Below are 24,961 nucleotides of genomic sequence, written 5' to 3' on the forward strand. Positions count from 1 at the left end.
GCTGGGATTACAGGTGCGCGCCACCATGCCCAGCTAACTGTTGTATTTTTAGTAGAGATGGGGTCTCACCATGTTGGCCAGGCTGGTCTCGAACTCCTGACCTCAAGTGATCTGCCCACCTTGGCCTCCCAAAATGCTGGGATTATTGGCGTGAGCAACCATGCAACCATGCCTAGCCTCTCTCTTCACATTCTTTATTCACATCTCACAGTTTTCAAGGAGCCAATCCTGACCACCCTAATTAAAATTGTAACCCCTCGCTAGTATTTTCAGTCCCCCTTATCTTTGCTCTATAATTTCGCCTCTTGAAACACTACATATCTATTTATTATGTTTTTAATTTATTGATTGGCTGCCTCTTCTACTGTCCACTAGAATGTGAGCTCCACAAGGGCAAAACATTTTGTCTGTTTTGCTCATTGATATATCCCTGGTACCTATAACTGTGCCCAGTGCATGGTAAGCTCTCCATAAATATAAATATTTGTTGAATTATATTGCACTTTCGTAGTGACACTACAAAATACAGATTTTCCATCTTCATTTTGCAGATATGGAAATTATGACTTGGAGCAATTAAGTAATTTATTCAAGGTCATTCATAGAAGTAGCAGAGCTGCAATTTTTACCCAAGTTTTGACCTTTGAATGGAAACACTCTATCTTATAATGCTTATCTTAAGTAAATAATATAGTGAAAAGGTGATAAGTGCTATGGGGGGAAAAGAAAAAACAACTCTGCCTTTTTTCTCCACTCTTTAATTTTGAAATTCTTTCAGACTTACAAAAAAGTTGCAAGAGATACTATTCAGAGAACTTGTATAACTTTCCGCAGCTTAACCTAGTGTTAACATCCAACACCAAGAAATTAGCATTGATACAATACTGTTAACTTTCTGCTTCTTTTCTTTCTTCATTAATCCACGCAGCTCCTGCTATTAAGTATGTTATTTTTTGTTGTTGCTGCTGCTGTTGTTATTTTGAGATGGAGTCTCGCTCTGTCACCCAGATTGGAGTGCACGGTGCAATCTTAGCTCACTCCAACCTCAGCCTCCTGGGTTCAAGAGATTCTCCTGCCTCAGCCTCCTGAGTAGCTAGGATTACAGGCATCCACCACCACACCTGTCTAATTTTTGTAGTTTTTAGTAGAGATGGAATTTCACCATGTTGGCCAGGCTGGTCTCAAACTCCTGACTTCAGTTAATCTGCCTCCTTGGCCTCCCAAAGTGCTGAGATTACAGGCCTGAGCCACCATGACTGGCCTCATTTTTGGTTTATAGAAAGCAGTTTGGCTAGGTGTTTGACTTTAATTTTACTTAAATGGCTTTCATGTAGTATCTAGGCGTTATAATTTTATACTCACCAAGATTATTACCAAGTACATAAATAATAGTTGCATGAGCTGAATGAATATTTCTGCAATACTTCTTTTTTTTTTTTTTAAGGTACCAGATCATCAGTCAATTAAGTTAAGTAATCTAGGTGAGAATAAACACTATGAGGTTGCAAAGAAATGCGTTGAGGATTTGGCACTCTACTTAAAACCACTAAGTGGAGGTAAAGGTAAGTTCATAAAATGCATTTTTACTGATAAGTAGGGCTTGGTAGTACATTTACCTGGAATGACTTGATGTGGATACCCTATTAATTTGTGGAAAAGGAGTTTGCTTGAGAAATGCCTTGAAAAATGTATAGATTCAGAAAATTACCTTGTCCTATTTTCTGAAAATAACCAATATTGTCATTAAGAATTCAAGCTGGGGCCAGGTGCAGTGGCTCATGCCTGTAATCCCAGCACTTTGGGAGGCTTAGGTGGGCGGATCACAAGGTCAGGAGATCGAGACCATCCTGGCTAACACGGTGAAACCCCATCTCTACTAAAAATACAAAAAATTAGCCAGGCATGGTGGAGGGCGCCTGTAGTCCCAGCTACTCGGGAGGCTGAGGCAGGAGAATGGTATGAACCTGGGAGGTGGAGCTTGCAGTAAGCCGAGATGGCACCAGTGCACTCCAGCCTGGGCGACACAGCGAGACTCCGTCTCAAAAAAAAAAAAAAATTAAAGCTGGGCGTGGTGGCTTCATGCCTATAATTTGAACACTTTATGAGGCTGAGGTGGGTGGATTTCTTGACCCCAGAAGTTTGAGACCAAGCCCATCTCTACTAAAAATACAAAAAATTAGGTGGGCATGGTGGCACATGCCTGTAGTCCCAGCTACTGAGGAGGCCGGTGTAGGAGAATCACATGAGCCCAGGAAGTTGAGATTGCTGTGAGCTGTGATCGTGCCACTGCACTCAGCCTGGGCAATGGGAGTGAGACCTTGTCTAAAAAAAAAAAAAAATTTACCAGAGTCACTGCATCTTGAAATTTGTACAGTATTTGAATTCATTGTTTAATAGTGCTTTTATTAATATAATATTATTAATATAATATTAATGTAATAACAGAGACAGAATACTGTTAGGAAAATGAAAGCACATTAGAAGGGACTCATTAGGAATTATGGCTTAATCATTAAATACAGATAATGAAAATTGACTTTTATTTTTTATTGAAAAAACTTTAGCTCCCTTTGTTTCCCTTTTCCTAAAGGTGTAGCTAGTTTGAACCAGAGTGCACTGAGCCGTCCGATGCAAAGGAAACTGGTGACACTTGTAAACTGTCAACTGGTGGAAGAAGAAGGTCGTGTAAGAGCCATGCGAGCAGCTCGTTCCCTTGGAGAAAGAACTGTAACAGAACTGATATTACAGCACCAGAACCCTCAGCAGTTGTCTGCCAATCTATGGGCCGCTGTCAGGGCTCGAGGATGCCAGTTTTTAGGGCCAGGTAAGATAGGTTACTATCTTACCTTTTTTATTAGTAAGGGGCTTGAGGATGCCAATTTCTGGAGCTCGGTGAATCCTGAGACTCAGCCTGTCTTTATATGTACAAATATTGATATAATTAAAGATAAATTTGTTTTTGTTGTTGTTATTGCTGTTTTGTTTTGTTTTGTTTGAGACAGTGTCTCACTCTGTCACCCAGGCTGGAGTGCAGTGGCGCAGTCTTGGCTCACTGCAGCCTCGACATCCAGGTTCAAGCAATTCTCCTGACTTAGCCCCTTAAGTAGCTGGAACTATAGGCACACACCATCACACCCGGCTAATTTTTCTATTGTTTGTACAGACAGGGTTTCACCACGTTGGCCAGGCTGGTCTGAACTCCTGACCTCAGGTGATCCGCCCGCCCGGCCTCCCAAAAATCTAGGATTATAGCCACTGCACCCAGCCAAGATATATCCGTTTTTATTAATCTTAATTTATATGATAGACAGTGCTTTTGTGTTTTAAAACAAATTTCTCATTTAAGCTTCAATTGCCGTCAAGATAGGCAATATAGCTACAGTTTTACAAATTAGAAAACCAAGTTAGTGGCCTAAGATTGAACACGTAATAAACCAAAGAAAGGTAAGCTGTTTTTTGGTCTGAAAAAAAATGTTTAAACTCTTAATTGTTTTTAGGGGATAATTATTTATGGTTAGTGTTATCTATGTTCTGTCTGAAAAAATCTTCACCTATACCAAGGTTATGAAGTACCCTGCTGTGTTTTCTTCCAGAAGGTTTATTGTTTGAAGTTTGTGATTTAGAACTACAGTTTGGGTAGAATTTATTTTTGGAAAGGAAACTTTAATAAGTGATATTGGGACAACTAGATCAAAATGTGGAAAAAGACAAAATTAGATGCATTTCTTATTCTCTATAAACTATATAAATTACAAACATGTCAGAAATCCTTATTAAAAATAAAAATAAATTGTATAGGTAATAAAAACCAATAAAAGAATGTATTTCTGTATAACCTGTGAGTAGGGAACATTTTTCTAACTTTAACTCAAAATCTCAATAAGGGAAGAAATTGATATTTGACTGTATAATTTTTATGTTTAATTTACATCACAAAAAAATTATAACCAAAGGTAAAAGAAGGCCAACTGGGGAAAATATAAATTATGTAACAAATGTACACAGAGGGCTAATATAACTAATATATATGGTACGTCTAAAAATTCAGAAGAAAAAGACCAACAACCAATTGAAAAATTGACAAAAGATGCAAGAAATACCATTTCTCACCTATCAGATGGAAGAATCTTAAAGTCTGAAAATAATTATGTTGGCAAGTGTGTGAGGTACTCTCATCCAGTAGTCATGGGCATGCAAAGTGGTGCAAGAGAGGAATTTGGCAACATCTGAAAATATTACCTCTGTGTTTACCCTTTGGTCTAGCAATCCCACTTCTAGGAATCTATCCCAAAGAGACAACAGAAGGTATAGAATGCATAAAGTTTTAAAAGAACTATTTGTAATAGCAAACATCTGGAAACAACCTGAATGCCTATGCGTAATAAGGTACTAGTATAATAAACTGTGGTATATCCTTCCAGTGTAGTACTATGCAGCTGTCGAAAGAAATGAGGAAGAAGTATATATTCTGCTAGGGTGTGACCTCCAGATACGTTGGTAAGTTAAAAAATAAAAGCAAGGTTTAGAATGATGTGCTCAGTATAGTACTTTCTAAGTAAGAGAAGGAGGGAGAAAATCCAACTTAATCATTTAAATTTTCCAAAAGAAACAATGGTTTAAAAAAAAAAAAAAAAAAAAAGACTAATACCAGTATGTAGAAGAACAAGGAATCAAGGGAAAGCAGACAGGGACAGAAGCTATACCTTGTCAACTCTATCTTGTTTTGTACTTTGGAACCACATAAGTGTTTTATGTAATTATAAAACAACTTTAAATATTTTTAAAATTTAATTAAAAATGATTAAAATAATACCTAAAAATAAAGCTAAAACAAGTTGGTAGCATATCCATTCGAGAATGAATTATTTCAGGTTACTTTAGAACACAGTGTTTTGACCTTTATATCCCTAGTGGAATATACAATAAATCCTAAATTATATTCATTTGTCATATTGTTCATAATTCTACTGGTATTGTTATTTAGAAACTTAAACAGACACACAGTAGCATAAAACAAGTAAGCAAATAATTATGTTAATGCCACCAGAATCAAGACTTTCAGCATTTAAAAAAAAGATGCAAGGCCAGGCACGGTGGCTCACACCTGTAATCCCAGCACATTGGGAGGCCAAGGCGGGTGGATCACCTGAGGTCAGGAGTTCAAGACTAGCCTGGCCAACATGGCAAAAACCCATCTCTACTAAAAATACAAAAATTAGCCGGACATGGTGGCAGGTGTTTGTAATTTCAGCTAGTCGGGAGGCTGAGGCATGAGAATCGCTGTAACCTGGGGGCAGAGGTTGAGTGAGCCGAGATCATGCCACTTCACTCTATCCTGGGTGAAAGAGCAAAACTCCATCTCAAAAAAAAAAAAAAGAAAGAAGGAAAGATACAAGTATAAAATCAAAGATTTAAGTAAAACTCCTGCAGCCTTAAATTTGAATTGGCAATTTTAATACAGACTCATTTGTTTTTCTTTTTCTAAAAAATGCCAGTGTCCATGGTCTGTCCACTGAAAATACTTAGAAGTGATGAATAACCCTAACACCCAGATTGTGGGCTTTCATATATACCATTTCCCACTAAACAGAGGCAGGGCTCTTTGGGTAAATGCCTTATTCCAGTCCTGGGGTAGGAAGTCATGTGCTGGGTGGGGAGAGGGGAAGCAAAAAAGCTTATAATCCCAGTACTTTGGGAGGCTCAGGTGGGAGGATCAGTTGACCCCCAGAGAAAGAGATAAGGGAGAGACAATTTTGTTGAAAGGACAAAGAATTGAACATGAAGGAGCTCCTACTAGATGTAAGTAGGGCAATTTAAACATTATAATGAATGACTCCAATGCATTGAAACACAATATGTACAAAACGATTCTTACATATTGAGGAAAGTTTCCTCTTTTAGCTGAATTCAAACTAATAATATATTTAGAAAATGATACAACTAGAAAAATCACAATTTTGCATCCCCAAATGTATTAATGGGCTTCAGCAAGAATTATTTATGGCTGTTAAACCCTTTAGATGAGAGGTAACTGGGGAAATTTATAATAGATGGATAAAGTCTGAACCCACTGATAAATCTTAGCATTACTGAAAGTGGAAAACAATAGGCCTGTACTGTGTATATCTTGACATGATGCATGGAATAAGAGGTGCCCTTGGCAGCAAACAAACTTTACATGAATTAAGGAGGCTAGAGGACCATACTTAAAAATATCATAGGCGGCCGGGCACGGTGGCTCAAGCCTGTAATCCCAGCACTTTGGGAGGCCGAGACGGGCGGGTCACGAGGTCAGGAGATTGAGACCATCCTGGCTAACACAGTGAAATCCCGTCTCTACTAAAAAATACAAAAAACTAGCCGGGCGAGGTGGCGGGCGCCTGTAGTCCCAGCTACTCTGGAGGCTGAGGCAGGAGAATGGCGTGAACCCGGGAGGCAGAGCTTGCAGTGAGCTGAGATCCGGCCACTGCACTCCAGCCTGGGCGACAGAGCGAGACTCCGTCTCAAAAAAAAAAAAAAAAAAAAAAATATCATAGGCTGGGCACAGTGGCTCATGCCTATAATCCCAGAGCTTTGGGAGGCCAAGTTGGGCAGATCGCTTGAGCCCAGGAGTTTGAAACCAGCCTGGGAAACATGGTGAAACCCCATCTCTACCAAAAATACAAAAATTAGTCGGGCATGGTGGCATGCACCGGTGGTCCTAGCTCCTCAGGAGGCTAAGATCAGAGGCTCACGAAGTTGAGACCGCAGTGAGCCTTGATGATGCCACTGCACTCCAGCCTGGGTGACAAAGCAACACCTTGTCTTAAAAAATAATAATATATAAAAAATTAAAAATATTGTCAGCGCAAAATTATCAGATCTATAATGTGGGAAACTTCAGAAAAATTTTTCTTTAACAAATGGATTTTCTTTTAAATGAGAGGGTTAGAGGATGGTGGAGAATTGATACAGATTTTTTTCTAAAGCCTATAGATACATCAATCAAAAGCAATATGTGAACTTTGGATACTTTGAGAAGACATTTTTGAGACAATGGGAGAAAATAGAACAGACTGAATATTAGATCACATTAAGAAAATAATGTGGCTGGGTGGGATGACTCATGCCTGTAATCCCATCACTTTGGGAGGCCTAGGCGCCGCATTGCTTGAGTCCTGGAGTTGGAGACCAGTCTGGGCAATATGTCGAAACTCCATCTCTACAAAAATGAGTCAGGTGTGGTGGCACATGCCTGTGGTCAGGAGGATCATTTGAGCTCAGGAGGTGGAAGTGCAATGAGTGCAATTATGCCACTGCATTCCAGCCTGGATGACAGAACAAGACCCTGTCTCAAAAAAGAAAGAAAATATATTACTTTTGTTAGGTGTGATAGTGGTGTTATATTAAAACAATTTTTTAAGTCTTATCTGTTAGAATTACATACTGAAGTACTTAAGAATGAAGTAATATATTGTCTGGGACTTTTAGATACTCCAACCAAAGTAAACTACAAAAATGAGCACGAAGTAGATGAAACCTGACTGGCAAAAGCTGTGTTATGGGTGCATGTTATCTCTGCTTTTATGTATGTTTAAAATTTTCCGTTATACAAATTTTTAAAATATTTCAAAAATCTAGTTTCATACAGAATTAAAGAATGTTACCTTTAGATGTTTCTGATGTTTACTTTTAAAGAAGCACTAGACTAGGTGTCAAATCTCTTTTTTCTACAGCTCAGAAACAAAAAGACAGCCTAATTTAAAAATGGGCACATAACTTGAGTAGACATTTCTCCAAAGAAGAGACATGATGGCTAAGAAGCACATGAAAAAATCCTGAGTGTATTTAGTTATTAGGGAGATGCAAATCAAAATCACAGTGACATATTTGTTTATACCCACTTGGCCATTATTTTATTTCATTTTTTCAGAGACAGGGTCTTGCTCCATTGCTCAGGTTGGAGTGCAGTGGCATGGTTTTAGCCCACTGTAACTTCAGAACTCCTGGCCTCAAGTAATCCTCCCATCTCGGCCTCCCAAAATGCTGGGAGTAGCTATAATTTTTAAAAATGGAACATAACAAATGTTGATGAGAATGTGGAGAATGTGGGCATGTAAAATGGTATGCTGCTTTGGAAAATAATTTGTCAGTTCCTTAAAAAGTTAAACAATTACCATATGACCCAGCAGTTTTATTCCTAGGTGTATACCCAAAAGAATAGAAAACAGATATTCAAACTAATACTTGTATGCAAGTGTTTATTGCAGCATTATTTGCAGTAGTCAAAAGGTGGAAACAATCCAAATGTCCATCAAGTGATAAATGGATTAACAAAATGTAGTATGTCCATAAATAGGCTATTCCTCAGCCATAAAAGGAATAAATGCATATATATGCTGCATGTGGATGAGCTTCAAAAATACTACATTAGGTTGGGCGCAGTGGCTCACACCTGTAATCCCAGCACTTTGGGAGGCTGAGGCAGGTGGATAACTTGAGGTCAGGAGTTTGAGACCAGCCTGGCCAACATGGCAAAACTCTGTCTCTACTGAAAATACAAAAAAATTAGCTGGGCATGGTGGTGTACACCTGTCATCCCAGCTATTCAGGAGGCTGAGGCACAAGAATCATTTGAACCCAGGAGGCGGAGGTTGCAGTGAGCCAAGATTGTGCCACTGCACTCCAGCCTAGGTGACAGAGCGAGATTTTGTCTCAAAAAAAAAAAAAAAGAAAAAGAAAAAGAAAAAAAACCCACATTAAATTAAAGAAACCAGACAGCCTGCTGTTGCCAGGGCTGTGTATAGAGTGTATGAACAGTGACTGCTTAATGGCAATGAGTTTCCTTTGGGGTGATGAAAATGTCTTAAATTAGAGTTGATGGTTGTACAACATTGTGAATATAGTAGATACCACTGAATTGTGCAGTTAAAATGGTTAATTTTATCTCAGTTTTTAAAAGAAGTCCTTGCTAGCAGAGAAACACTGGGAGGTGAAAAAAAGAAAGAAAGAAAAAAGAAAAAATTAAAAAAATTTTAAAAGTCCTTGGTTCTATTAGATTGGTGCAAAAGTAATTGTGGTTTTTGCCATTATAGTTCCAATTTTGTTGGTAACTAGATATGTTACCTTGGCTTAAACACTTAACTTCTCTGGACCTCAATAGCCTCACTTAGAAAAAGGGTTGGTATTTTGAATCCAGATAATATTTCAGCTCTTAAGCTGTATTGTTTTGATTGATAACCATGTATTTGTAATTTGTAATTTTGAAATAATTTCGTATTTTTGGAAAAGTTGTAAGAATAATGCAGAGAATTCTTTGTATATTCTTTACCAACATTCAGCAGTTTCTAATATTTTGCCATATTTGTTATTTTTTTCCCTCTCTTCTGAACCATTTGAGAGTAGGTTGTTTATTTTATGCTCCGTTCCTTTAATACTTCAGTGTGTTTCCTGAAAACAAGGATACTCTCTTATGTAACAATATTACATTCATTAAATTTTTAAAAATTAATGATACAATGCAGTACTATATACAATTTGTAGTTCATATTCCAGTTTTGTCACCTATTCCAAAAATATCTTTTATAGTATTTATTTTCTTCAAGTGTAAGATCCAGTTCAAGATCACTTTCTGTATGTTTTAGTCATGTCTCTTTTTAGTCGTCTTTATTCTGGAACTTTCATGACACATATTCTTGAAGAATACAGGCTATTTATTTTACAGAATATTTCTTTTTTTATTTTTTATTTTTGAGATGGACTTTCACTATGTCGCCAGGCTGTAGTGCAGTGGTGCAATCTTGGCTCGGTGCAATCTCGGCTCACTGCAACCTCTGCCTCCCGGGTTCAAGGGATTCTCCTGCCTCAGCCTCCTGAGTAGCTGGGAGTACAGATGCACACCACCATGCCCAGCTAATTTTTGTATTTTTAGTAGAGATGGGGTTTCACCATGTTGGTCAGGATGGTCTCGAACTCCTGACCTCAGGTGATCTGCCTGCCTCGGCCTCCCAAAGTACTGGAATTACAAGCATGAGCCAGCGTGCCCAGCCTCAGAATATTTCTTAATTTAGAAATCTGATTTTCTCTAATGATTAGCTTCAGATTATACTATATATTCCTGGCTATAAAGCAACATAAATGAAATTAATACCTTCTTTGGGTTTTGCATTCAGAGGCTAATATTTTTTAAATTATATGCAAAATAGTTCTGACAGGCAAAGTAACAGTCTCATGCATGAAAACAATACCATTTATTATAAGCGTGCTGTGGGTCCTTTGCATATCGTTGTCAGAGTAGTTCTGTGTATTTAATTTTTATATATTTATTTGAGATGGGGTCCGTCTCTGTTACCTAGGCTGGAGTGCAGTGACGTGATCACAGCTCACTACAGCTTTAACCTCCCGGGCTCAAGTGATCCTCCACTTCGCCTCCCAAGAGCTGGAACCACAGGCGCATGCCACCATGCCTGGCTAATTTTTTTAATACTTAACATTTTTTGTAGAGACAGGGTCTCCCTATATTACCCAAGCTGGTCTCAAACTCCTGGGCTCAAACAGTCTCCCTGCCTTGGCCTCTCAAAGTGGTGGGATTTATAGGTGTGAACCACCACACCCAGCTATGTGTTTTATAAATGACTTTTTTTTACCTTAACCTTATCATCATCTAATTGACTGTTAAATACAGAAGATACTTTAAGTTCTGTTAACTTGTGTTCTGATTGGTATTTAGTGGAAGAATGTTTTATTTACGGAAAGTATGTTTTATTTTGCTTGATTACCTTTTAAATAAACTATGTACGTGTGATGTCCTCTTTGTGCTGATTAAATATAGATTATGGGTAATGGGCCACTATAAACTCTTAATACCCAAAGATGTCTGTGACACACATGATCTGATGGGTTCCTCATTTGTCATGAACTTATGTTCCTTTAATATTTTTAGCTATGCAAGAAGAGGCCTTGAAGCTGGTATTACTGGCATTGGAAGATGGTTCTGCCCTCTCAAGGAAAGTTCTGGTGCTTTTTGTTGTGCAGAGACTAGAACCAAGATTTCCTCAGGCATCAAAAACAAGTATTGGTCATGTTGTGCAACTACTGTATCGAGCTTCTTGTTTTAAGGTAAGCACTAAGTATCTATGGAAAGACATGCCTGTTTGTGAGACAGATACTTCCTGAAATTCCTGTTACCCAGTCTAGAGGCCCTAGCAATACAGAATGCTTACAAGAGTTGAGAGGAAACTTTCCTTCTGCATTGATTGCATCTGCGGTACCACCTTTTGGTAGTACCTGTTACTATCTATTGGCAAAATAAGAGTATATATGTGAAGATGTCAGTAACAGAAAGAACATAAGGAAATCATTTGGTAAACTTGACTCTTATCAAGTAAAAGTGGACTGCAGAAACCTAATTTCTTTACATTTAGTGTCTTAAAAGGAAATCAGGAACTATATTGAAAACTTCATAAGGAGTATGTAAACTTTGTAACCCATTATTATTTTTGTTATCTCATTCTCTGTAGTGATTAGATTAATAATTTCAGATTAATACCTTTAATCTGAAAATGGCCTACATGTTATCTCACATACAACAAGGAAATGGTAGGTTGAGGAGATTGGTCCACTCTGCTTTTAGATGTTGTTTTTTGTTTAGTGGAAAGGGTAGGGAAGAACCCCAATATATTTTAAAATGTAGTTTCATTGTCTAATAGGCTAGCAGGTAGTAACAGATACTGAAAGCAAGCTGAATCCTTAAAGTGTTTTTATGATCCAAGAGTGTAGGTTGCTGCCTGGGTCTTGAGAATGTCTCATGTACTTGGAAGTAGAAAGGCCTATTGGCTTCTATGAAAGTAAAACATTTAAATTTGAAACCAAAGCTTATTTAGGTTATTTTGTTGGTTTTATAGCTCCCAAGAGTGAAAATAGTACAGACAGAAAACTGTTTTCTTGGCAGACCGCTTAGTTTGAGATAACAGGTAATTGGTAATAGAAATGTGTTGGGATTAATTCATTTAACTCCACTAATGAGACTTGGACACTATCTGCCTCATAGTCATAGTGTTTAGTTTCATGCTCTTAGGGCAACTATTGAAATTAATCTCTAGTTCTACACACTTCACTAGGCCCTATAAAACTCTGTAACTTTTTAATGTATAGTTTTTTACTACTTAAGTAGAGGTTAAAGCTATATACCCTGATGATAATTTCTGGGGTAGCAGAAAATTTCTTCTTTTAAGTGACGGACTTTCGCTCTGTTGCTTAGGCTGGAGTGCAGTGGTGCCATCATAATTCACTGCAGCCTTGAACTCCTGGGCGCAGGCCATCCTCCTGCCTCAGCCTCCCAAGAAAATTTCTTAATTATCATGTGGTAGTGCTAATATATGTGTACCTATTAGCTGGATTCCTTGCTTGTCTATCTTTATCCTCTCCTGTTACCAAAGTGATGTTTTTTAAAACATAAATCTGATCATGTCACTTCTCTGCTTAAAAATCCTAAATCAGCCCTGTACAGTGGTTTATACCTGTAATCCCAGCACTTTGGGAGGCCAAAGCGAGAAGATTGCTTGAGCCCAGAAAGTCAAGGCTACAGCAAGCCTAGATCGTGCCACTGCACTCCAACCTGGGTGACAAAGTGAGACCCTGTCCCCCCCATCCCCTGTCCTCCCCATCCCCACCCCTCCAAAAAAATCAGTGGGTTCACATTCCCTTCATGATAATATCCAAATTTCCTACCGTAGTATATAATGCCCTCTATTATTATTCTCTAGCCTGTATCATACCTTAACCCTATGTGTTCTGCTTTTTCATGTTTCTGTTTCACCACTTGCTGCTCTTTTAAAAATTCTATTTCTCCCCCTTTTTTTTTCGTTTTTTTTTTTTTTTTTTTTTTTTTTTTGAGACGGAGTCTCACTCTGTCCCTCAGGCTAGAGTGCTATGGTGCTATCTTAGCTCACTGCAACCTCTGCCTCCCGAGTAGGTGGGATTACAGGTGCCTCCCACCACCACGCCAGACTAATTTTTGTATTTTTATTTGAGATGGGGTTTCATCACGTTGACCAGGCTGGTCTCAAACTCCTGACTTCAAGTGACCCGCCCACCTCGGCCTCTTAAAGTGCTGGGATTACAGGCATGAGCCACCACCCCAGCCTCCTCACCTTTCTTTGCTCAGGAAACTCATATTTATTGTACACAAATCAATTCATGTAGCTTTCAGCTGGGAGAAGCCTTTTCTGAAATCCCGTTCTTCTCGCTAATTTAATTCCTTTTCCTCTTTGTTGCCATCAAGCCTTATAATAGCACTTTTACTGTAATTTTCTACTTACAAGTTTCTCTTTCTTAACAGTGGCTGAAATCATTGAAGGCAGGGATTATGTATTTAGTTATGTAAGTTCTGTTCTGTTCCAGAAAGAATTTGTGGTCAGGACATTATCTTATCTATGTACCTTATTTGTGTGGTGTCTGATACGTAAGTATCCCCCAGCCTCCGTGAAAAAAGAATAAACGAATCAGTTGAAGGGAGAAAGCACAGACCAATTCTGATGAGTTTCTTTTTCTCTTTTCTATTTCTTAGGTTACCAAAAGAGATGAAGACTCTTCCTTAATGCAGCTGAAGGAAGAATTTCGGAGTTATGAAGCGTTACGCAGGGAACATGATGCCCAAATTGTTCATATTGCTATGGAAGCAGGACTCCGTATTTCACCTGAACAGTGGTCCTCTCTTTTGTATGGTGATTTGGCTCATAAATCACACATGCAGTCTATCATTGATAAGGTTTGTGAAATTAGAGATGCTGATGTTCTACCATTGCTGTTACGTTGAAGAGTAATAGAATATTCTAAAGAGTCTATACACAAACAGTTGGAGATTCCTGTGTTTTTAAATGTCAGACTCTTATAAATTATCCTTATTTTCTTTTTATTTTTCTACTTGCAAAATAAAGGGATGCAACAGGGAAACAAATACATGATACTAGCATTAAAAGCAGTGAGGCTTACAAAATTTCAAGCTTATCTATATTCTGACCTCAGAGAGTTAATACAGCTTATAAGTTTTCTAAGTGTCTAATGATGAATTTCATAGGGCAGATTCTGAGGTGAAAATTTAATTCATCACTGATAGTCCTACTATGGAATCTGAAGACACTTGAAAACCTATTAAATGTGTTGAAAATTGAAAGTATTTGAATATAAATGTGTCATGAGAACCAAAGTAAAAAGCATTCTCATTTCTGTTTGTTAGCTACAGTCTCCAGAGTCATTTGCAAAGAGTGTCCAGGAATTGACAATTGTTTTGCAACGAACAGGTGACCCAGCTAACTTAAATAGACTGAGACCTCATTTAGAGCTTCTTGCAAACATAGACCCTAATCCAGGTATGTGGGAACATGCTCAGTTGCTTATATTTTTTTCTACTTTCGAGGTGAATAATACAAGAGAATTACTGCTAACATTCTTCCCCTCCCAACCCCCATGCCCTTGGTGGCTTATTTTAGATGCTGTTTCACCAACTTGGGAGCAGCTAGAAAATGCAATGGTAGCTGTTAAAACAGTAGTTCATGGCCTTGTGGACTTCATACAAAATTATAGTAGAAAAGGCCATGAGACCCCTCAGGTAAGTATATTTATTACATTTCTGACTGCTATTATCTCTAACTCAGTTTCATCCTGAACATCTTAACAAGCTGTTTTGTTAATTGGACTCAGTATGTGACTCATAAGTTTTTACCATCTCTGTTCTTTTGGGAGAAACCCAGTTTTTAATGTACTTGGTAACATTTTATAGCACAGCAAGAGTTTTGAGGGTATCTTAGATGTGGGTATACTTCATTACAGAATTTTTTTGACCAAATGTAGATAATTGATTCCAAACGTTTTGTCTAATTCTTTTCTACCGTGGGAAATTGTCATTTATGGAATTCGAATTTTCTTTTTTCTTTTCTTTTTTTGAGACAAAGCCTCACTCTGTTGCCCAGGCTGGAGTGCAGTGATGCTATCTCAGCTCACTGCAACCTCTGCCTCCTGAGTTCAAGTAATTCTCCTGCCTCAGCCTCCCAAGTAGCTGGGATTACAGGCAAGCGCCACCATGCCCTGCTAATTTTTGTATTTTTTGTAGAGATAGGGTTTTACCATGTTGGCCAGGCTGGTCTCAAACTCCTGACCTCAGGTGATCTGCCCACCTCGACCTCCCAAAGTGCTGGGATTACAGGCGTGAGCCACCGTGCCCAGCTGAAATTTGAATTTTCAAGGTAATTTTCAATGTACTTTAGAAATTGAGATATAATCCTGGCCAGACACAGTGGCTCACGCCTGTAATCCCAGCACTTTGGGAGGTCGAGGTGAGCAGATCACTTGAGGTCAGAAGTTCGAGACCAGCCTGGCCAACATGGTGAAACCCCGTCTCTACTAAAAAAAAAAAAAAAAATACAAAAATTAGCCTGGCATGGTGATGGACACCTGTAATCCCAGCTACTCAGAAGGCTGAGTCAGGAGAATCGCTTGAACCCGGGAGATAGAGGCTACAGTGAGCCGAGATAGCGCCACTGCACTCCAGCCTGGGCGATAGAGTGACTCTTGTCTCCAAAAATATAAAATAAAATAAAAAGAAGTTAAGATATAATCCTTTATACTAATAACTTCTGTTTATTAAGTTATTATGAGCCATTCACTGCATTCAATGTTTTACATATATTATTTCTTATCCTCACAGTCACCTGCAATGTAGTTGCTATGTCCAAGCTGAAATTCAAAGAGGTTAAATAATATAAGATTGTGCTGTCAGGGGGTGGGTGCAGTGTCTCATGCCTATAATCTCAGCACTTTGGGAGGCCAAGGGGGACAGATCACGAAGTCAGGAGATCGAGACCATCCTGGCTAACACAGTGAAACCCCATCTCTACTACAAATACAAAAAATTAGCCAGGCGTGGTGGCAGGCACCTGTAGTCCCAGCTCCTTGGGGGCTGAGGCAGGGAGAATGGCGTGAACCCATGAAGTGGAGCTTGTAGTGAGCCGAGATGGCGCCACTGCACTCCAGCCTGGGCAGCAGAGCCAGACTCCGTCTCAAAAATAAAAATAAAAATAAATAAAAAAGATTGTGCTGTCAGTAAGAGCTGGGATCAAACCCATACTTTGTACTCTTCTTTCCTCATTCTTAGGAGACATTATAACTTAAAATGTTGACTGAAAAGCAAATGTTTTCATCTTAGGCCTATAAGAATAAGAATATCTTAGATTTTGATGCAAATTGTAGAAGTCATAGTGAAATTTTAATATTCTGCCGCATTGTGTGAACTCAGATAGTTTAAGCCTGAGAGTTGTACCCTCAAGTTGACAAGTGAATTGGTAATTTTTCACTTTTGGGGGAATTGTATTCTACCTTTTCTGAGAAAGTTTAAGTACACAAAGCTTTCGGCTTTTTTAAATGCTTTTTAAAATTGTTTGATTTTGGTAGCAGAATTTTAAGACAGCAATAAATTGATGAAAAAATATTGTCTTTTTCTGGGCATTCTGTTAACTAATGAATAAATGGACATAATAACATTTGAGCCAGTTTCAAATAATCTTCAGAAGGAATATCTAAAGTGCCAACTCAGGGTTATGTCACATAACTCACAACAGGAAACAATAGAATATTAGTTGTTTCAGCACAAGAATTACTTGTCTAATGTGAAAAAGAATTAAAGGTGTAATTATAAATTTCTGAACTTCCTAGAGTGAATTACAAATGGAATCTTCACTTTGCCACTCATTGAATGTGTTCCATTTTTGTAGCCTCAGCCAAACAGCAAATACAAGACTAGCATGTGCCGAGATCTGCGACAGCAAGGGGGTTGTCCACGAGGAACAAATTGTACATTTGCCCATTCTCAGGAAGAGCTTGAAAAGTAAGTGTCGAGAATTCTCTTTTATATGGGTTTAATTTTTTATTTTTATGGGAGTGTTATATACAGTCCTGAAGTTGGTGATGACTTTCAAAAATGCAAGTTAAGGGGGCTGGGCATCATAGCTCATGCCTGTATTCCCAGCACTTTGAGGGGCTGAGGCAGGAGGATTGCTTGTGCTCAGGAGTTTGAGACCAGCCTGGGCAAGATAAGGAGACCCCCGTCTCTACAGAAAAATTTTAAAATTAGCTGTGTGGCCCACAGTTGTGGTCCCAGCTGCTCAAAAGGCTGAGGTGGAAGAATTGCTTGAACCCCAGAGGTCAAGGCTGCAGTAAGTTGTTCACACCACTGCACTCCAGCCTGAGGGACACAGCAAGACTCGCCTCAAAACAAAACAAAACAAAGCATGTAAGATCTGGGTACCAGATTAACATACGTGCATTTACACCCTCACTCAATGAGACCATTTTATATATTTTGAGACCATTTTATAGCTGGAATCCATATTTCTACTGAGCACCTGTGGAGAATGAAAATACTTGCAGTCTTATTTGCTCAGATTCAGTTAAACCTAGCAGCAAAGTCTCAGGCAAAATGGTAAAACAGATATATATCTTTTTTATGACTTTTGGTCTTTTTAACATTCTTTTTTCCTGTGTATTCTTTCTCTTCTCCTGTGGGTAACCTCTTTTTCTATGTCCATTTAACCGAGACATAAAAGTTAATGTATATAAGGTTTAATACTATTATCCAATTTTTGTTGTTTTGTTTTTTAAACAAAACTTTCATTATTGAGACCTCACCAAAAAATTCATCCCAGCCTTCCTACTTCTGCTGGCCAGTGTATCAACTTTTTTTTTTTTTTTTTTTTTTGAGATGGAATCTTGCTCTGTCACCCAGGGGGGAGTGCAGTGGCATGATCTTGGCTCACTGCAACCTCTGCCTCCCCTGTTCAAGCGATACTTCTGCCTCGGCCTCCCGAGTAGCTGGAACCACAGGTGCCCACCACCACGCCTGGCCAGTTTTTGTATTTTTAGTAGAGGCGGGGTTTCAGCATGTTGGCCAGGTGGGTCTCAAACTCCTGACCTCAAGTGATCTGCCTGCCGTGGCCTCCCAAAGTGTGAGGATTACAGGCGTGAGCCACCGTGCCCGGCCCTGTCTTATCAACTCTTAGTGGACATATTCATTTTGTTTTTGGATACTTTAAACAAACTGAGCTAATTTTCTCCTCCCATATCTCCTCCTCCTGCCTTCCATTGTACTCACCTCATGTACCCTGTTTAGCCATCCAGCCTGTTATATATGCTATGTTATAATAATCATCTTTGTCAGCTGTCCTTCCTTCAGCTTTTTCCGCTTAATCAGTCAAAAAATCCTGCCAATTCATCTTCCTATATATTTCTGTTTTTTCTTTTTCCTTCCTTTCTTGTGATCCAAGCTGTCATCCCCTTTTCTCGATCTCTTGTTGCCTTCTAACTAGTCTTAAATCTCTTGCTGTCCACCCCTTCTCCCATTATTTCCCTTAAAACAGAAATATTTTAAAAGCACAGATTTACTCATAACCACCCTTCTTCACCTAAGCCTTTGATAGGCTCTCATTGTCCTATAGATTAAGATATAAAATCGGTGTTGTGGCCTCTAAGACCCTGCATCATGTAATCTGTGCCTGCCTTTCTGATCTCATTACACAACACTAATTGTACTCAAGCCACACTGACCTTGTCTCGGTTCATGGTATGCACTGTGCTCTTTCCCACCTCAGGTCTTTTACATAATGCTGTTACTCCCAGCCTTGCCTTTGAGACCATTCCTTTGTTAAGCTCATCCTTCAGTTTTTCAGGGTAATTGCCCCAACACTTCATACTAACCAGCTGCCTCTTTCTCATACTATCACATAAAATTAATTAATGGCCTGCTTTAGAGCTTGACAAACTTCTTTATGAAGTCCAGATAGCAAACATTTTTGGCTTTGTGGGCCACAGAATCTGTTACAACCATTCAGCAGTGCCATTGTAGCAAAAAACAGCCGCAGACAATGCATAAATTGGGCATGGCTGTAAACTTTATTTATAAAAATACTTTACAGAAACTATGGCCCATGATCTGTTTATTAAATGTTTGTCTACCTTCCATAGGTGTAACCCCCATGGTCTATGTTGTTTCCATATTGTTGTCTCCTTTCCTCAGTGGCTAGCATGGGCACTGTACATAATGAGCTCTACAAGCAGCAGCAGTGTGATAGAAGATAAGTGTGTGTGCAGTGAAAAGAGCAGAAACATGCTTCTCTTCTCAGTTTTTTTCCCCACTTGAAGAGCCTAGAGAGAGGATACAGGAGTCCTAAGGAAAAAAGATGCTGTTTGCACCCAGTCAAACTAGTCCATATACAGAATTTCACATCAAGATAATTTGGGAGACTCTAGGAAATATGTTCAGCTTGTCCATACCTGAAATAGAGCTTTTTAGCTAAAAGGGGAGCTTTTGAGAATACTTTGCTGGGGAGCAGTTAGACTAAAAAAGTCAGAGAAGAAACTGTGGTTTCATTGCCATTCCACCCTCAATTAGTGCCCATGCTGAAAATCCATTTTCTTCTCTCTCATACCTTCAAACAGACTTCACATTCTTCATCTGCAGTACCTAGTTCAGAACTTTATTATCTTTTGCCAGACTTATAATAGTAGTAGTAAAAATAATAATAGCCAAGCTGGGTGTGGTGGCTCACACTTGTTTTCCCAGCACTTTGGGAGGCAAAGGCAGGTGGATACCTTGAGTCGAGGAGTTTGAGTCCAGCCTGGGCAACACAGTGAGACCTCGCCTCTACAAAAAAATAAACAAAATTGGCTGAGCATAGTGGCATACGCCTGTCATCTTAAGCTACTCAGGAGGCTGAGGTGGGAGGATCGCTTGAACCTGGGAGGTCAAGAATGCCATGAATTGAGATTATACCACTGTATTCCAACCCAGGCAACAGAGCAAGACTCTGTCTCAAAAATATAAATAAATAAAAATAATAAAAGAATAAATGTATAAAATATCACTCATTCAAAAATAATAATAATAGCAAAATTATTGGTCACATTTTTAGTGTTTCACATGGTAATCCAGTTTGTTTTACTGCTTCCATGACTTTTTATCCAGTATCTTCCTATGTTTCAAACTGTCTTTTCCACTTCCACTATTTTATTTTTAAAATATGTATGTCTTCTTTAAATTCTTAATTAGTTCTTCAGTATATCACAGAATTTCATCCTGATTTTATACTCTAACCCTACTCCGCCGTTTGTATACTTGGTTTTTAAGGTATATTCAATCAATCACTGTTGATTACTATATAAATTTTTTTCATTCTTCTTTTCACTTGTCTATATTGTTTACTCCATATTGTATTATTTTCTCTCTCTTTTTTATCTGGAGAGCTATTTCTAATCATACTCAGATATTACCTTCCCTCAGACTTCCCTAGGCAGTGTTAATTGCATCCTTCACCGTGCTGCCACAGCACTGCATACATAGTAGTTTTAAAATTATGGTATGATTAGCTGGGTGTGGTGGCACACACCTGTAATCCTAGCTACTCGGGAGACTGAGGCAGGAGAATGGCTTGAACCTGGGAGGCAGAGGTTGCAGTGAGCTGAGATCGCGCCATTGCACTCCGGTGTGGATGACAGAGCAAGATTCAGTCTCAAATAAATAAATAAATAAATAAATTTATAATTGTTTATTTACATGTGTGTTTTCACTAGACTTCATTTATCTCACGGGTTATTAATCTTTTTTTTTTTTTTTTTTTTTGGAGACAGGACCTCACTCTATAGTGCAGTGGTATGATCTTGGCTCACTGCAACCTCTGCCTCCCGGTCTCAGGTGATTGTCCCACCTCAACTTCTTGAGTAGCTGGGACCACAGACACAGGCCACCATGTCTAGCTAAATTTTTTTTGTATTTTTTGTAGAGATGGGGATTCACCATATTGCCCAGGCTGGTCTCGAACTCCTGAGCTCAAACAATCTGCCCACCTCAGCCTCCCAAAGTGCTAGGATTACAGGCATGAGCCATGGCGCCTGGCAAGGGTTATTCATCTTTATATGTCCTGCATCTAGAAAATACCTGATACATAAACTCAGTATCTTTATGTGGAGGAGCAAATAATATACAGTTCTTATTTCCAGCCAGCTTCACACACTCTATTGCTGTTTAAACAAACAGGGATAATACAAAGGATTAGAGAAGTAGGTAATGTGACTGTCCTTTCAGTTTAAAAAATACATGTTGCTACCCCACTCTGAGCTTTTTGAGGATAGGCTGTTTGTCTTGGTTCACGTAACACCAGAAACTCAGCAAATGTTTGTTCAACTTAAATAAATTAATTTTATCTATATTTTCTTTCTCTATTATACACCCCTCTAACGAAACAAAATGTGCATGCCCAATAATCCCTTTTTAGAATATGTATTTATTATATGTAAACATAAAATACGTAGAATAAATATTATGTAAATATGTGGATATGTTTTAGAACTAGAATGTTGGGGTTATGATCTTAAGAATTGCTATTCTGAAGAGTGTCAAAAGCGAGGGATCAACCAACTCAACAAATAGTGACCAGGAGTGGTGGCTCATGCCTGTAATCCCAGCACTTCGGGAGGCCAAGGCTGGTGGATCACTTGAGGTCAGAAGTTTGAGACCAGCCTGGCCAGCATGGGGGAAACCCTGTCTCTACTAAAAATACAAAAATTAGCCAGGCATGGTGGTGCATGCCTGTAATCCAAGCTACTGGGAAGGCTGAGGCACGAGAATCGTGTGAACCTGGGAGGTAGAGGTTGCAGTGAGCCGAGATTGCACCACTGCACTCCAACCTGGGTGACAGAGTGAGACTTTGTCTCAAAAAAAAAAAAAAGTTATAAAAGATTATTATATACTAGGTACTATTCAAGATGTTTCTAATGGAAAAAGGAATAGTAAACATGTAAATAAGCAATTTTGGCCATGGCAAACAATTTGGATTTTATTCTGGTTGCAATAGGAAGTCATTTTAGAGTTTTTTTTAAATGGAATGAGATTTTTATTTTGTCTTAGACATATCACTCTGGTGTCTGCATGGATGGAGACAAGGTAAACTTCCATAGTGGTCCACAGGTGGTAGTTTGGTAGCTCAGGTAGGACTATAGCAATGGAAATTATGAAAAGTAGTCATACTTAGAATATATTTTGGAAGTAGAGCTGACAACGTGAACCAATTGAATGTGGGCTATAAAGAAAAGAGGGGAATCAAGGATGACCCCAAGGTATGGAGCCTGCATAACTGAGTGATCTCTTTTACTGAAATGGGAAATGCATCAGGGCAGAAAATCAGTGATTCTTTTGGCCATATGAAGTTTGAAGCTTATTCTATATTCATGCAACAAATAATAATTGGGGGCCGGGTGAGGTGGCTCACGCCTGTAATTCCAACACTTTGAAAGGCTGAGGCAAGAAGATCACTTGAGCTCAGGAGTTTGTGACCAGCCTGGGCAACATAGCAAGACCTTGTCTCTACTACCAAAAAAAAAAAAATTGTCTGGGCATGCCCTGCCTTTAAAATAATAATAATTGGGCACTTAGGATGTTATGAGGCAGTGTATTATGTGCTAAAGATAGATGCAAGAAAGGCAAAATTCTTGTCCTCCGGGGGCTTACATTGTAGTAAGCAGACAGACATGAAATAAATAAATATAGCATCTCTTATAATGACAGGCAGTATGAAAAAAAACACACAAAGGAGAAAAAGAATGATTGAGAAAGGGGAAATCTCTTAGATAGGATAGTCTAGGAAAGACTCTTAGAAGATACAACATTTGAACAGATAGTCGAAGAAGGTGTCCAAGAGTAAAAAAGATAATTACCTAAGTGAAGTCTTAGAGGGAGGCAGATGGACTTGAGACCTAGGCCACAGGTGGTGAGACTGGCTTTAGTCAGGAACAGGAACTCATTGCCCCTTATCTTTAAGAGGAATGTGGCTACAGGTGCAGGAAGGTTACTGAAATTAGTAGTGGAAAGATAAGTAATTCTCTGCTTTCATCTGTTTTCGTGGTTAAGTGGGAGACAGTATCATTTAGCTGTAGGAGGGATGGTTGAAAGTGGAGGGGAAAAGGCTGTTGGAGATGCGAAAATGAACTTAGTAAAGAAGGGTGTTAATGAATTGCTTATTTGTAATTTTGAAGGGATTGTGACTGCACGATTTTTCTCCAACATTTAGCTGCTTGGGAGCAGGCACAAAATAAGTAAAGAATTGGATTGAGCTTTTACCAAGTGAGTTGTACAGAGGGAGTGTGGATCAAGGGAGTTAAAAATTATTTACAAGGGAGGAGTTAATGGTAGATAGTGGATTCTAAGATGGGTAAGAAGGGATTTAAAAAGAATAGGGAGAGTTAGGCATGGTGGTGCACATCTGTAGTCCCAGCTACTCTGGAGTCAGAGCTGGGAGGATCACTTGAATTTAGGATTTAAGGCAGTCTAGGCAACATAGTGAGACCCTGTCTCTAAAAAGACAGCCTGTAGCTGCCCCAATACTAAGAATCCAATGTATATCACTAGTTGTCACTTACTTTACCTCACTCACTTGGTTAAGATTTTATTTCTCCTGACTCTCTTTTGAGAGGTTCATAGTCAAAACTTTATTTTTTGCTTTCTAGAGCAACCTTGTGGATTATCTCTTGGTTTTTTTTTTTTTTTTTTTTTTTTTTTTTTTTTTTTTGAGACAGAGTGTCGCTCTGTTGACCAGGCTGGAGTGCAGTGGCACGATCTTGGCTCACTGCAACCTCTGTCTCCCAGGCTCAAGCAATTCTTCTGCCTCAGCCTCCCGAGTAGCTGGGATTACAGGCATGTGCCACCATGTCTGGCTAATTTTTGTATTTTTAGTAGAGACAGGGTTTCATCATGTTGGCCAGGCTGGTCTCGAACTCCTGACCTCAGGTAATCCACTCTCCTCAGCCTCCCAAAGTGCTGGGATTACAGGTGTGAGCCACCATGCCCGGCCAAGTTTTGTTTTTTGAAGATAGAAAGCAAGGAGACACGATATTTTGTATAAAAACTCTGAGGAAAAGAATAATGAGAGTAGGTTTCAGAGAGCATGTGAAGGAAGGTATAGGGATCTTTGGGCCCCTCCAGACCACCAGATTGCCTTCCTAAAATATAGGTCTGCTCATGCCCTTCCTTCTTGAAAGATGTAATTATTGCTTTTCCTCTTATCTGTAAGATGATGTTGGCCGGACACGGTGGCTCATGCCTGTATCCCAGCACTTTGGGAGGCCAAGGCGGGCGGATCACTTGAGGTCAGGAGTTCGAGAACAGCTTGGCCAACATGATGAAACCCCATCTCTACTAAAAATACAAAAATTAGCCAGGTGTGGTGGTAGGCACGCGCCTGTAATGACAGCTACTCCGGAGGCTGAGGCAGGAGAATTGCTTGAACCCAGGAAGCAGAGGTTGCAGTGAGCTGAGATCACGCCATTGTACTCCAGCCTGGGTGACAAGAGCTAAACTCCGTCTCAAAAGAAAAAAAAAAAAAAAAAAAAAAAAGGTTGTGTAAACTGGCTATCACCTGTTTTTTTTTTTTTTATGTTCTGTTACTTCACTTTTAGCCAGTCTTATCTAGGAGCACTTGTCTCTTATTGAGCATCATGTTCCTCTGCCAATGTTTACATGTTAAAGAGAAGGAGAAGAAAAGGATTGAATAATGAAGCTGTTTATAGATACCAGAGGACTAAAAGGGAAACTATTGTGAAGGCATTGCTTATTACTAACACTGTTCATATTTAATTGCCATATGTTTATATATAATATTAATAACATTACTTTAGGCATATATAATTATGACCCCAAATATGTATAGCCTTCTTTCTGTTCATGAACTTAATTTTTCACCACTTTAAAAATATTGGAGGGGCAGGGCATGGTGGCTCACACCTGTAATCCCAGCACTTTGGGAGACGGAAGTGGGCAGATCACCTGAGGTCAGGATTTCGAGACCAGCCTGGCCAACATGGCAAAATCCCATCTCTACTAAAAATACAAAAGTTAACCAGGCATAGTGGCAGGTGCCTGTAATCCCAGCTACTTGGGAGGCTGAGG

General features: G+C 39.1%; 1 protein-coding gene and 1 non-coding gene across 8 annotated transcripts in view; both read left to right on the forward strand.

Annotated features, from left to right (window-relative positions):
• RC3H2 (ring finger and CCCH-type domains 2) overlaps positions 1–24,961 on the forward strand; it is a 57,159-nt gene that overhangs the window by 10,920 nt on the left and 21,278 nt on the right. For all 7 annotated transcript variants that reach the window (XM_005580835.5, XM_005580839.5, XM_005580838.5 and 4 more), the window contains exons 3-9: positions 1,445–1,562; positions 2,591–2,824; positions 10,922–11,097; positions 13,547–13,747; positions 14,216–14,348; positions 14,469–14,587; positions 16,746–16,858. In XM_005580835.5, the coding sequence (XP_005580892.1) occupies positions 1,445–1,562; positions 2,591–2,824; positions 10,922–11,097; positions 13,547–13,747; positions 14,216–14,348; positions 14,469–14,587; positions 16,746–16,858 (1,094 nt within the window). The remainder of the gene's footprint in view (positions 1–1,444; positions 1,563–2,590; positions 2,825–10,921; positions 11,098–13,546; positions 13,748–14,215; positions 14,349–14,468; positions 14,588–16,745; positions 16,859–24,961) is intronic.
• LOC123569279 (small nucleolar RNA SNORD90) lies at positions 14,019–14,129 on the forward strand. Its single transcript, XR_006692917.1, has one exon. It is a non-coding gene; the product is annotated as a small nucleolar RNA SNORD90 (small nucleolar RNA).

This window comes from Macaca fascicularis, chromosome 15 (genome assembly GCF_037993035.2).
Source record: "Macaca fascicularis isolate 582-1 chromosome 15, T2T-MFA8v1.1".
NCBI lineage: Eukaryota > Metazoa > Chordata > Mammalia > Primates > Cercopithecidae > Macaca > Macaca fascicularis.